This window comes from Podarcis pityusensis (assembly GCF_964106645.2).
Source record: "Podarcis pityusensis genome assembly, chromosome: 12".
Lineage (NCBI taxonomy): Eukaryota > Metazoa > Chordata > Lepidosauria > Squamata > Lacertidae > Podarcis > Podarcis pityusensis.
The window spans coordinates 27,374,999-27,389,799 of record NC_138037.1 but is presented as its reverse complement, the minus strand read 5'-3'; the positions used below and the strand labels follow the sequence as shown (position 1 = coordinate 27,389,799).

General features: G+C 41.3%; 1 protein-coding gene across 1 annotated transcript; it reads left to right on the top strand.

Moving 5' to 3' along the window:
* Positions 1-34: 34 nt before the first annotated feature.
* FAM133B (family with sequence similarity 133 member B) lies at positions 35-13,997 on the top strand. The gene is made up of 11 exons (XM_080975636.1): positions 35-191; positions 3,501-3,598; positions 4,491-4,569; positions 5,964-6,038; positions 6,225-6,257; positions 6,707-6,775; positions 9,154-9,249; positions 10,003-10,050; positions 11,003-11,098; positions 11,518-11,562; positions 12,079-13,997. The coding sequence occupies exons 1-11, from the start codon at positions 168-170 to the stop codon at positions 12,163-12,165; spliced, it is 750 nt and encodes a 249-aa protein (XP_080831762.1). The 5' UTR covers positions 35-167; the 3' UTR covers positions 12,166-13,997.
* The last annotated feature ends 804 nt before the right edge of the window (positions 13,998-14,801 follow it).

Genomic DNA, 14,801 nt, shown 5'->3' with positions numbered 1-14,801 from the left:
TCGAGGTCTGCCACTGAGCATGCTCGGATGCCACTGAGCATGCTCGGTAGCGTTTCGATGGTTAAGAAAAAAAAACCAACAACTTGACGGGTAGCGGAGAAAGGGAGCTCAGCTAGGCCGGTGCGGTTCTGACCGAGCGCCGGGCGCCGCAGGTTTCTTTGCACGCCATGGGCAAAAGGGATAACCGGGTGGTGAGTAAGTCGCGCCGCGCTGGAGGGGAGGCCTCTTGGGGGCGGCGAGGCTTTGGAAGGAGGCCCCACGGCGGCTCCTCCTGGGCTGGGTGGAGATGCTGGACCCGGGAGTGAAAGACTTGGGGTGCAGGGCGGAGGGGAGGGAGGTTGTTATGGTTTGGCGATCACCTGAGAAGTTTCTTGGGGGGGGGGACCTGATGTTGGGATGGACTGTGCCAGACATGCACACGGCAGGTCTTTCTTTCTCCACCCCCCGGGATGGGGAGGCGGTCATTAATATATATATATTTATATATTTATACCCTAATGGGGATCGTGGGACCTTTCTGCGCCCCATTGGACTTGGAGTGTCTCCGAAGTACGTAGGTTAAAAAAACATGATTTCCTCCTGCAAGTAGCAGGTGGCAGCCAGGGGATCTGTTGGGCGGGCAGATCTAATTGCAATGTGGCAGGAACTTAACCGTACAGGGCATTTTGCGACTTTGCTTTAAGGATTGCGACCCTTTTTCTTAGTCCCTCCGATTTTTTTCACTTCCACTTTTGTGATCCTGTTTGAATACGTAATTCCGGTGCTTTCTTTGGTGTGCTTTTTCACCATATGGGTATAGGGTTTTGATGTTTTGAGGCTGGCCAAGTAAACCTAAAGGCAAAGCAGGAGTGACTAAATGATATCTGCAGCTGTCCTAAGCAAAGAAATAATAATTGTATTCAAGTTGTACCAAGGCCATTCATTGCTATTAGCACAGATTGGAAATGTGAACGGTCGCACTTTGTGCATTAGCATAGAAATGTTCTGAAGTGCCTGGGGAGGAAGGAGGTTTTAGTGATCTCTGCTAAATAGAATTCCTTTGTTGGGTAAAGGCAGATAGCTGTAAGCAAGCTAAGGTTTCTTTCTGAGATTTGATGCTGAAAGGCCCCCTCCAGGTTGTTGTTTTTTTGGTGTTTTTTTTGTTGGCAGGTGTACAGTATTCTGAAACCTGTCATTGACACAATAAGGTGTATTTGTGGGGGATTTATACAAGGCCATCAGCACATCATTCCACTTCATTAGCTGTTTGGAAATGCTTCCCCACTGTTACTGCTTTATTACCATCTGGAGAAGCACTCTTGCACTATAGTGCAACAAAAGCAGGCAACAAACACACTGGAACACTTGTGGTATAAAAAAATTACAGGATTTCAACAAGGAAGCAAGGGAGGTGCGCTATTTGGAAATGAAGCATTATGTCTACCCCAAAGCTATTGCATATGCAAAGAATGTTGAAAGTAGGGTATCATCATGAGCACAAATAATAATAAATGCACAGTAAAGAGAATGTCTGGAGGGGACCTTACTTGTACAGACCTCTAGAAGTTGTTAGATGCAAGTAACTAAGGCCCCCTCCAGACATCCTCCTTACTGTGCATTTTTTATTATTTGTGCTCATGATATTATTTTATTTATTTATTTATTTATTTATTTATTTATTTATTATCCCTTAAGGGGTTGTGTTAAAGCTATATATGTGATTTGGGGCATAGTAAGAACATGGCAATCTCAATTGATTTCTCATTTTGTACAAGTTAGGCACTGTCCAAATGCAAAAACTCTGGCAGCCTTTCTCAACCTGTGGGTCCCCAGATGTTTTGGGACTACAAGTCCCATCACCCCTAGCTAGCAAAGTCAGAGCTCAGGGATGATGGGAGTTGTAGTTCAACAACATCTGGGGACCCACAGGTTGAGAACCACTGGAAGGGCTTGTCATTGGGGCTGTAAAACTTAAACCAGAAAATGGTGAAGAATACCTGCTGCTGAGGTAACTCAAAATTATATTGCTGAAATAAAGAAAGTTTCAGGGTTATTTTTGTTCTGGTACTCAAAATCAATTCTTGGGCTGGCTCAGAATTCTTTAATTCTTAGTGTAAGGTCTTTTGTACCATGATCCAGTTGGTGGCACTAGCAAAAAATGAAGTAGAAATCCTAGGAAACTGTGTTATTCCAATTCAGACCTTTGGTCCATGTAGCTCAGTTTTGTCTACACTGATCGGCAGTGACTCTCCAGGTTTCAGGCAGGAGTCTCTCTCTGCCCGGCCTGGAGATGCCAGGGATTAAACTTAGGACCTTTTGCGTGCAAAGCAGATGTTCTGTTGTTGAGGCATGATCCAGTAGATCCTGCAAGCTTGAAACCTGTCCATTCTTGTAGTAAACCAAACTCAGAATTAGCTTTGTGTCAGAACACTTCCTCATCCCTTCTCCTTCTCTTTTGTACCATAATTAAATACTTACAGGGTTCCTTCAATCACAGTTTTCCACAGTTTGGATGTAATGTGAAATTGTGGTTTTAAAAACCCTTCAAGTATTGACTTACGGGGCAAGAGTGAAAGGAGCAGGGAAGGGGAGAGGAGAATGGAGCATTGCAGGGGGCAGAGAATAAAACTAGGTTATGTCTGAACCAAGCCAGTCTGTCCTTCAGTAGCCTAAAGCAAGTTAGAACCTTTCCATGATGAGAATAATAAAGACCTATATTACAGCTTCTTGTGAGGATAAATAAGGGACTTCTGTGGGCCAAATGTTCAGTGCTACTGAGTTGTATGGTGCTCTCAAAATTTGCCCAGGCTATAAATATTATCACTAATTTCTACAGCCTTGATTGTGTGCCAGTGTTTCTTGAACAGAATGATTTCCAGAGGCTGAGTGTACACAGCTTCTGCCAGAAAATGAGACTAGAGAGAGAAAAGGCAAAATGAATGACTATTTAGTGCTTGTTATGTGTTCCATTTAAAAATCAACACTCTTTGATAGTCAGAGAGCAACTGGACTTGGAAAATAAAGCATTGGTTCCCCCCTCAGAATTTTGTCACTGCCACAGCATATATTTAAAGTCAACTTAAAGCACGTGTCTCTCCCCCCCCCCCAAGAATCCTGGGCACTGTAGTTTGTTAAGGAAATTGTAGCTCTGTGAGGGTAAACTAAAGTTCCCAGGATTCTTTGGGGGAAGTCATGTGCTTTAAATATGCTTCAAATGTATGGTGTGGTTGTCACCTTTAAATATTTATTTATTTATTTTATTTCCATAAAACTTAAACACTGCTTGGTTGTAAAACAACAACAACTCTGTATGTGGTTTACAAAAGATAAAACAGCAAAATCAACCCATAAGGAAGACTGTGCACTTGTCTTCTAAGAATCTGCTAGGTGCCTGAAGAAGACTGTTGTTGTTGTTTAATTTAAAAATGCTTTCATTTCTCTCTATAAATAGGAGCTTGGCGTGCTATTTTAATGTCAGCAAAGTGGAATGACTTTGAATTTATCGCTTTGTAATCTTTTAGGCTTATATGAATCCCATAGCAATGGCTAGATCACGAGGTCCTGCTCCATCTTCAGGACCTACCATACAAGACTATTTGAACAGACCAAGACCAACATGGTATGTATGGCCATTATGACTTCCCTCCTTTTCCAGAGCCCTTGTGTTATGAAGGAGAATGGGACTTCAGTTCCGAAGGCTATCACCTGGTTTTCATTTAACTCTTAACCTTAGCCAAGTGTTATGTTGGTTTTAACTATGGTTTATCCAAACAATTCAAGTATGTTAACTACGAAAACAACTTTTTCAGACAGACTAAAGTTTAGAGTAATCACAGTTTGTTTTGGTTCAGACATAACAACAGACTACAGTTAGTTGAAGGTAGAAGCAAATGCTCCCAAGCTCCTTATTGTGGTCGTACCAAAAGAGGAGCAGGGACAAAGTGTAGTTTATTATCACATGCCAGTGCAGCCAATAATAGGCCAAGTGAATCCTGCGGAATAATTACTTGCATCTAAGTCATACATCCCCAAACTCTGCCCTCTAGATGTCTTGGAACTACAACTCCCATCATCCCTGGCTAACAGAACCAGTGGTCAGGGATGATGGGAATTGTAGTCCCAAAAACATGTAGAGGGCAGAGTTTGGAGGTGTATGATCTAAGTAGCCTCAGTAGGTTTTGTCTTGAAGGCAGTTGCCCAGACTAGATAGATAGATAGATAGATAGATAGATAGCTTGGATCATAACATAAGTTAACATAAGGAAATTCATGAAAGGTAACTTTCCCATGGCCACCTCCCTCCTGTCATTCACAGTGCCCCATCCCATATTTTTTCAGGATTTCCTCCCCACCAACACTACCTTCTGGAGAAGATTTTCAGGGGTCATCAACTTCCTTAAGTTAACTTAACTAGGGTCCAATCCTGTTGTATCAGATATGGTGAATTAACAACTGGCTGCCTTGAAGATTTTCATAAATCAGGGCTTTATATTGTTTTGTTTGCGTTAAAGGGAAGAAGTAAAAGAACAACTAGAAAAGAAGAAGAAGGGTTCCAAAGCCTTAGCAGAATTTGAAGAAAGGATGAATGAGGTTTGTTATTGGTTTAACTTTATGTAGATAGATTACTTAGATTTCCCCCCCTCCTGCTCTACTCTCAGAAGCATAATGAAATTGTCTTGTTATCCCACCCCAGCCATCTGCCTGCCCTTTTACTGTATTACTTTAAAACTGTAGCAGAGTGATAGAAACTGTTGCTTATCTCATCCCTTGCCAATCCAATATTATTGCTAAATGCTGTTTCCCCCTCCCCAGGAAATGATAACATCTAATTTGTAAGGCCTCCATTTTGCAAGCTTCCACTGTGAAAACTGCAGATTGTTCTGCTCAGCAAGAGCTAAAATGGAAAGCTCTGTCAGACCTTGAAATACCTTTGAAATGTATTCAGATAACTCTGACAAAGCTATTAGGAGCCATTGTGCTACGGGAACATAGTGCCCACGAAGGAGCGATCACTACCAGCAAACATAAAATTCTTGCCAGAAGCCTTAAAAACTGAGGAGAAAGGGAAGAGCAAAGGGAGACATAGCACTTATAGGTACGCATTCGTAGGAACAGCCGCTGTAGCCCAGTATGTGAGGACAAAGCCTTGTTTTTTACACTAGAATAATGACCTTTTAGAGAATGAAGACTTATTAGTGACACCAAGGGATTTAGATGTTCAGCATTTCTTAGGATGGGTGGAACGCTATGTAACTTTCTCCAAGTTCTTAATAATATAGCTTTAAAAGTTTGTGAGAGCAACTTTTTAAGAAAAATGTTCAGGAGAGAGAAAGGCTGAATATTCTCCAGACTGCCCCAACCCCTTTATATAATGCTAGTATTGTTGATATTGTTAGGAGAAAATGCTGGTTATTTTTGTTGCTTTATGGTTAGTTAGGGTTTTTTTTAAGGTCTTACTATTTTGTTATGCTTTTTTTTAATCATATTTGTGGTTTTTTTAGGAAAAAAATTCAAGGCCTGACATACCATACCATTTTAAATGACAAAGCCTCTTGTGGCATCTCAAAGACTAAGAGTGTAATTCTGTGCACATCTACTCAGGCATAACTCCTGTTGAGTTCATTAGGACTTCCACTCAGGCATGTGGGTACCCTATACCTGTAAGTCCCAGTGAACTAAATGAGACTTACTCCTGAACAGATGTGTCTAGGATTGCACCTTAACAAATGTATTGTGGCCCACGCTTTCATGGACTCGAGACCACTTCATCTAGCAGACCCTGCTCCATGGAAGCTTCAACCACAATAAATGTCCCAGAGGATTCTGTGTAGTTCTTCCAGCAAGTCTTAACAGAGCTTTCCCTGGAAATTCTCCATCAATAGCCTTTGCATATCCATGGCTTTGAGTTTTATTTGTTGAAGGGAGAAGCTGACTGCCTGCTCTGCGTGAAATTACAACTGATTACATCCAACGCTTTTTTTCAGAACTGGAAAAAAGAACTCGAAAAACACCGGGAGAAATTGTTAAGTGGAAGTGAGAGCACTTCACGGAAGAAAGAGGTAAAACATTTTTTAGCATATTTATTCAAGGGCAATGGGGTCTGGATCTCTGGATAGCCTTTGCTGTTTGGCAGTGCGGCAATGCAACTCCTACCAAAGAACACATCACTGAATGTAGAACCTTAACTTCATCAGTGACACACACACATGGACATACTAATTCTAGATTCATTTATTTCCTTTTAGAAGAAGAAAAAGGAGAAGAAGAAATCCAGTAGGGTGAGCAAAGATTTCAGGGTGTTTTTCCCCAATGTACAAGTTGATCTACATTTTAACTTAAGGGAGTTAAGTACACAGGTGCAAGGCATTCTTTTCCAACCTTGGGTCCCCAGGTGTTTTTAGATCATATACCTATCTCATCACCCCTGACAATTAGCTTCGCTGGCTGGGGATTATGGGCATTTGTCCAGCAGTATCTGGAGTTCCAGTGTACAGGAAAGCTGGTTTAAGGAGAAAAAATGTTTTTGAAAGCTGTTTTATGTGTTGTTAATACCTCATCTTGGCTTTAAACCCAAATGACGCATCTTTATTTAAAGAATGTATCCTAATATCAGTGTTTGGCAGTCAAGAGAGTAATTGTAGGGGCCATCTTCTTGGGCTGTTCATTTTTGCATTTATCTAACAAATTCTGCATCTCACAAATTTACGTTTTGTTGTCTTTGGTCAAGTTGTCTCCATCTTCCTCTTCCTCATCAAGCTCTGATTCTTCCAGTAGTTCTTCTGATTTTGAAGATGAGGTAAGAATGCTGTTAACTGAAACTGTCCCTTTCTGTGAAATTGTGCCAGTTCCCCCTTTTTATCTCAATTATTTTAATATGTTTGCATTCGAATGTAGGGGAAAATAAAAACTCCAGTGTGTGTCATTTTGATCAGGAGGAAGGCAACCTTGTCAGGAACAGGTTTTTTTTCAAGTCTTCTACACCCTCATCCTAAGTACATTGGCTTGGATTGAGTTCTTGTACATGGGATACTACATATGGGATGCTCCTGCTGGTACAAGTGGCTGGGTGGTGGAAGGATTTCTGACCATGTCTCCTGCAGCCCCCTGGAAACCGGCTCCAGACCATCTGGAACTGCATTGAAGGAATGGGAGTGGGGGCTGCAGTGGAAAGCAGAAAATCAATAATTTTGCCTCTTTCCCTTCCCCTCCCTCACACGGAAGCCTCTGCTATATTGCAGGCTCTTGCACATTTGAACAGAGGAAGGAAAAGGTAGTCCAATCTGTTAATGAAAACCTACAGATAACCATACCCATAGGAAAGGAGTGTCAGGATACTTAACAAGCTCCTGAATTTCGGGTTAGGCTGCTGTTAGGAGGAAGAAGCTCAGTTGTCGCCATGCATAGATTGTGGGCTCCCAGCCATTATTCAGAAGTAGATCTCATCTATTTCATCCATGTAAAGGCTCTCATCTTTGGGGAGGGTCTTCTATTGACTCTCCCAAGTCCTTCCTTCCTTAGTCTTCTCCAAGTTCATCTCAACTAGATAACATGGTAGAGGCTTTGAAAACTCGCCCATCAGAGGTGAGGAGAGGGAGCTGCAGCTCGATAAAGTCAGTAAAATGTCTGTGGTGCTCCTTCAAAGGGAATGACTATTGCGTTTAGCATGTGGGAGTAAGAGACTTCTTGCTTTTTTCCCCAATTCAAAACTACTTATGTTATTTTTACATGGAAGAGCAGAAACAGGCTGTTAAATAAACAGCCAGCAAAAATGAACATTCTGTGTGTGGAAGAGATGAAAATGTTACCTCGAGGCAGTGCATTGATTAAGTTGTTGAGGGCCCTTAAAGTATTGGTGTGCCTAAATGTAATGTGCTCTGAGCATTGTTGCAGGATTAAATGTTTAGCATGCATTGTTCTTCTGAAGATGGCAAGATGGAGTGCTGCAAAAGCTTAAACGGCTGTGTCCTAATTAACACTGTGCAGGCCAAAACTGTGTATTAGGCAGCCATCTCATGTATTAAAGCCCCAGTGACTGCTTCTTGTCTGCAAAGTGGCATCAGGTGGAGTAATTTGCAGAAGAGAAGGCAATTTACTGGAGTGGATGTTTACCTTTCTCCACCTGCTGTTTGTCTCCTGCAACCTGCTTTCCCCCCTAACCTAGGTTCCAGTCCTGTATAAGATAGAAATGTGGGTATCGCTACCCAGCTGTGTGAAAAGTAGGTTGGAGGAATCTTAGTGGAAAGATGTTGAGGGGTAGGCACCCTCTCCTCTGCTTCCAGCTTCTTCTTTGCAGATCACCTCCTCCTCGTGCTCCCTGGCAGAAAAGAACTGGTTGTTGAGCTCTTCAGTACACAAGATGGCCACGCAAAGTGTAATTCTGGCCTCAGTTTGGCTTGTCACAGAGTAGAATTGTGATGTACAAAGCGAGCCCTTGGCCAAAACAATGCGTTCAGTGTTGTTGTTCAACAAAGAGAAATGCAAAAAGGCATCAAGGGAGTTTTAAAAGCTTAAGCACTCTGAATGGAAACTGAGACCAATCCACTCCATGGTTTCCAGAGACAAGTGATCCAACAAAATATAAAAAAACAGCAATCAGAACAACAATAAAATGATTAGCATTAGTAGACAAAACATCAAATCACTGTGCTGAGGAAAGTCTCTGGTAAGGGTTCCAGCAGAACCCTTCAAGGTTTTGCAAAGTAAGAAAAACAGGATCCAAACTAGCTGAGCTGCAATAATTAGTACATTAATAGTTCAAGTTAGTCTGAGCTGAATATGTATCTTTTTGTACTGATACTATAGATACAATATTATATCCACTTATCTGGGAGCAAATCCCCATTCAACTCAATGGGACTTTAGACAGGTGTTTATGCAGCTGTCAGTGTACTTTTATGGGCTGCATCTGCCCTTTTAATTTTTCACTGAAAAATTACACTAATGACCTTCTGGATGTTTAAACTTGAGTCAACAAAGCAAGAACTGTAGTGTTTGGTTGGACAAAGAAAGCCGTTGGATTTAATCTTGATGACTAAAAAATCAAGTTGCCTGTGTAAGCTTCAGCCATCCTTGTGTAGCAGTACAGTAGATGCCAAAATGATCCAAGCTCAATGCTTAGATAACGATTTGCCATGAACAAAAATCAAACCGTTTTCTTAAAATATTTGTGGCTAGGATAAGAAACAAGGGAAAAAGAGAAGAAAGAAGAAGCACCGCTCCTCACGGAAATCGTCTGAAAACTCTAGTTCAGATTCTGACTCGGACGGCAAGGTAAAGTGTCCTATTGTATTAGTCACCTTGACATTTTCCTAAGATACCCAGCAGCGGTGTGAGTAGTGGTACAGAGCCCACCACCCAACACTTGGTGGCATTGCTACTGTTAACCTGGACGGTGCTGGGGTGGAGTAGCAGTGAAGATGGTGCCATGTGGTGGCACTGGCGAGAGAAGCGGATTGGTGGGAGATCCTACTGCCCCGCCATACACATTGCTACTGAAGATACCTTAAAACTTCATAGAATCTCATGGCACCTTAAAGACAAATAGTTCATGATGGCAAAAATAGTAATATTTGTGGACTTGATTCCGCTTCATCAGATGCAGTATCTTAATATCCCTGGTTTTTGTTTTCCATAGAGTGATATTTCCAAGATCAGTTAGAAGTGGGTGGGTGGCGCGTCGTGGGTGTGTGATAGCATGTCACAGGGAGTGCGCTGTTCCCTTCTGTCCTTTTGTCTAGATTCACCTACTGGCAAATGTAGTTGCTGGCCAACTAAGAACAGCCTTAGCCTGTATTGTAAGAATAATACAGCAGCTGTTTCTGCATGACTGGAAGCTTTGTTATGAGCATCCATCTTCCAGAGTACCAATAAATTGTTAACTGTGCAATAAGCATATTTCTTATCAAAGGAAATGTTTAGACTTCAGGTAGCATTGATTTTATAACCACTGACAGCACAAGGGCTATCTTTTATACCGTAACTACTATCTTTTATACCATAACTACTTTTCATCTCTTTATTTAGGACAGCTTAAAAAATAAAAGGGCAAAGGAAGACTATGAAAGAGAAAAGGTAAAATACTTTCATAAATTGTAAAACAACTACCTCAACTCTTAGGATTCATGTAGAAGCTCAGGGTCTCTATTCAGAGTACTTGTCAGCTGGAATTTGATTATCCAGATTTTCATAAGTGCTTCTTTCACTGTTGGAAATAAGACTTTGACAAACAGGGCAAACATTTCTGAACCATGAATGTCAATGAGCGTTCTAATGGGCTGGGCTGTTTGTGAAAATCGTGGTGCAATTCTCGCTTCTTGTCAGTGAATTTCTGCCATTACTTATCAAAATGGCTAGTTAGTATGCACCTTTATTTGTATAAAGCAACTTTCAGGTTTCTTATACTGCCTAGCATCTGTCTGTCTCAGAGACAATAGAGAAATGCGCCTTTGGGGGTGAAGCCAAGCTGTTAGAAGGTTGCAGCTCATCCTGGGGCTGTAGACCGATATGGAAGAGACATGTTTTGTTGCAGCTGGGGCAGACAAAGGTGTCCAGTTGTGCTGCTGCAGATGTACCATGGCGCTTCTTCTCTCTGCATTCCTCCTAGCAGTCATTTCTCCTCTGGTCACTGCTATGAATACATGAATGCATTTTGTCCTCTGTTTTTAACTTTTAATTTTTAGCTTGAAGTCTCGTTGCCCTTGAATAAATGTTCAAATGCAAACACTGGTGCATAAATTTTAAGCCAGTTGTTCGTAATACAGTGGTACCTCTGGTTACAAACTTAATTCGTTGCAGAGGTCTGTTCTTAACCTGAAACCGTTCTTAACCTGAGGTACCACTTTAGCTAATGGGGCCTCCCGCTGCCACCGTGCGATTTCTGTTCTCATCCTGAGGTAAAGTTCTTAACCCAAGGTACTACTTCCAGGTTAGCGGAGTCTGTAACCCAAAATGTTTGTAACCCGAGGTACCACTGTATATTCCTCTGATTGTTCAGTACACAAAATGTGGCTTTTATCTTTCATAGGATACCAAAAGCCTTGAAAGGAAAAGAAAAAAAGCAGATCGTGGGGATGGCATGTTATCGACAGAGTCCTCATCAGACTCAGAACACACAGAGGAGGTTGGTATGCCTATAAAGCCAAAAGCTAATGTAAAAACAAAGGAATTCAACAAATAAACATCCTGTTCAACTTGTCCCTTCAGAGATATGGGAGCCATTTTGCCATATGTGCCATTCCAGGTGAATGTGAATGAATAAATCATATGAGCAGGACATCCTTCCCATCTGGATGTTCCTAGTATGGGCCTCTGTGGTTGCTTTTTAATTGCCACACACACACCATACCTGAAAAAAAGTAAGAATTGTGAAGCTGTGTACAGGATAGCAGACTTTATAGTTGGGAAAAATGAAGATTTCTGCATATTTGAGAGAACAGGAAATGTTATTTCTCCACAGCAGTACTAGACAATATGGGTATTTTGCTGTTGTATGTGTATTTCAGCATATTTGAAAATATTACTCTGCTCCTCTCCATGTAGGTACCAGCAAAAAAGAAGAAAACCAGTGAAGAAAAAGAGAAAAATGTAAGCAATTTTCCTGCTTGTCAAATAACTTCCAACAAAAACTGATTTTAAATTTCAGACTGGCATAAATGAAAGCAGAATTTTATTGATTGATTAAATTTACATCCCTCCCCTTTCTCCCAAATGCGCTGAGGGTGGCAATCACCTGACTGGCTGCATTGCTTTATATCCTACTTATCCTGACTTTGTATATGGCACAGAAATAAGGACCTAAACAATGAATTTGCATTGAATCAGATCATTAAAGACAGTGCTGCCAACTGTGCTTGCTTGGCGAAAGGTTTCCAAACAACATCGCCTGGATTTTTAGCTAGATTTTTCTCAAACTTATTTGATATGCCCAGGTTTGACACTAGGGCCTCAAACACGGTTTTGCTTAGTAGGTGTTACTCTCTATTTGGTTTAATTTAATTTCAGAATAGCTTTGGTTAATCTTTCCTTTGAAAGATTATGCTTAGTCGGGGCCTATATTTGAGTGAATTGACTGCATTCATGATATTTTACATTTTCTTAAAGGATAAAACAAAAAAACGGAAGAAGCACAAGAAACATGGCAAAAAGAAAAAAAAGAAGACAGCCAGCTCAAGCTCTTACTCAGAATAACTTCAGTCAAGACTCTCTTCCCCCCAACACCTTCTTATCAAAAGTGCAATGAGACTAGAGAGAACTGCAACTGTGAAAATTACGACAAAACTTTACCAAACTGCATGAGTTCTCTTGTGTATTAACAATATTCTAAACTTTCAGTTTGCCCAGTGCAGTTGGGCTGGAAATAGCCATTGTTGTTGCCTGATGCTTAAATATATGTAGTATTTCCCACTCCCCTCGGCCCCGGTGACTGGCGTTAAATGTTTTAAAATAAGCCCTGCACATGGTTTAATGATGTAACAGCAGTGCAAAATAGGGTTGGTACAAGAAAAGGGTTTGCCCATTCCAGGGTCTTTGTATGTGCACCCTGCACCCATGGGTCCCCCTGCAATTAATGGAAGGCCCCGATTCACACACATAAACAACTGTGCATGTAGATCAGCCGTTTACTGTAATGACTGGGCCAGCCCTTATGGACGGGACACCCTGCCTGTGCACCTCTTCCCATAAAGCAAACAATGAATTTGGGTGTTTTTATTTTTGAACGAGTGGTTAAATTTAAATTTTCATTATATTTTTTTACAAATATGCAAAATTCATTATCAAAGATGAACACAGCATAGCAACTCCTGTGACATTTCATTACTACTGTTGCCATTTTTTGAAACAGGAATGTGTCAGTAACCTGTACAAATGTCAGTTTGTGTGTATGTATCATAATTTTGCTCTCTTTTTTTTTAAGTGGGGGGGCCTGGATGTTTGTGTTCTCTTGGATCAGACAGCTTATTTTGAATCCTTGCAAGCAGCACCAGTGTTTGCTGATGCTGTTGCTGTGCTTCCAAGGGTACTTTAAGTAGCCATTTTTCTTTCTGAATATGGGGTAGATTCCACCAAGAAGACCTTTCCTTGTGAAAAGTAAATAGGACCCGCAGAAGAGCAGTTGTACTGGTTATGGAAAAGCTAGATGCGATTGGGGACAGTCGCTTTTGTTAATTTACATGGCCACCCCATTCACGTATAATGGTGTGGAGTGTCTAATTTTTATAACAAAAAGCACATGTGACTGAGGAGAGCTGAAATGTGGCAGCCTTCTCATTTCTGCTTCGTTGTTCCCCCCTAGTCTAGCTCACTTCTGGTATTGGAGCTGAGCCAGGGGAACGGTGCATAGAGCAACAAAACTTGGAGAGGTGACACAGGAGGGTGGGGTGGGTGGGAAGAGAGGCTACCCCCAACTTTTGCTGTTTAAAAAAGACCCTACCCTCCTCTCCCTGCCTCTTTATGCATGAACAGGCATGTGAACAACAAATGTGATTTGTCTGGTCCCACCTAGTCTGGTCCTAACTCCAGCCTAATGTGGCATAGCTGACGCCCCAAAAGTGAGGATTTTACCCCTGTTGAATCAAAAGAATACTGAGTACTTAACATTATTTGAGGTGGCATTGAGTTAATTGATTTCTCCCCCCCCCCCCAGCAAACACTGTTGCATTTATTATTATTATTTGTGTTGTCATTAAGGTATTTAGAATTAATGTTCTGCATGATTTTGTCCCATTTTTAAATTAACCAATAGAGAAATACAGTTGTAATCGATGGGATTTTTTAAAAAATTAATTATGTTTCACATGCAGCATTACTTACAGATTTTTATTGCATCCATGCCTATGTTTTAAATGCACACTTGCTGAAGATATTTAGCATGTAAAAAGCTGAGGGGATGATATCAAACAGCTTCATATTGAAGCTGATTTTACTCTACACAAGTTCCGTGGCAGACCTGTTATGCAACTATGTCTTGGTATTCAAAATTACTGCCAGACACTTAGTAAAGATAATGTTTGAAAAAATTATTCATTTCTGCATTGTCTCTGTGTGTGTCAGACAGGTGGACCGGAAATAGGGAGAGACAGAGTGTGTCCAAACAACTGTATTATTTTTTTCAGAAATAAAGTGTAGCATCATATGCATGCTATGGTAACAGGAATAGCCGCAATGAGCTATATAAATTTGCCTCTCCATAGGGACCAGCCCTGAGATTGAGTAATGCTTCCTTCCTCAGCTGCTTGTTAAGCAGATGAGCAGAAAAATACAGTGATACCTCGGGTTACAGATGCTTCGGGTTATGCGTTTCCAGGTTACGGACAACGGGAAACCTGGAAGTACCAGAAAGGGTTACTTCTGGGTTTTGCCGCTCACATATGCGCAGAAGCACTAAATCGCACTATGCGCAGAAGTGCCAAATCGCGTCACGCACGTGCGCAGACATGGCACTGCAGGTTACGAATGCTGCAGGTTGCGGACGTGCCTTCATCATGGATTACGTCCGCAACCCGAGCTTCCACTGTATTAATTTGGGTCACTGCAAAGATAGAAAGTAAATTGTTACTATTGTTCTCAGAAAGCCTGTTAGCCTTTTCAAATTATTATGGCAGAACACGGAGAAAAGCAGTGGGTCTCAAGGTTGGATACCTCCTCCCACCAGTTTCTTGTGGTGCAGAAGTTTTTTTAAAAAAAGCAAATTGCTGTCAAGAAGGCATCCAGTACTATGGTGGGGTGTACTATCTTGTGGGAAATCCTAAGTTCCTTTTGACTCAAAGTCATACATACGTAAAGTGATCTTGGGCTGTCTAAAACTGGTGTAGGCTATGCATAGA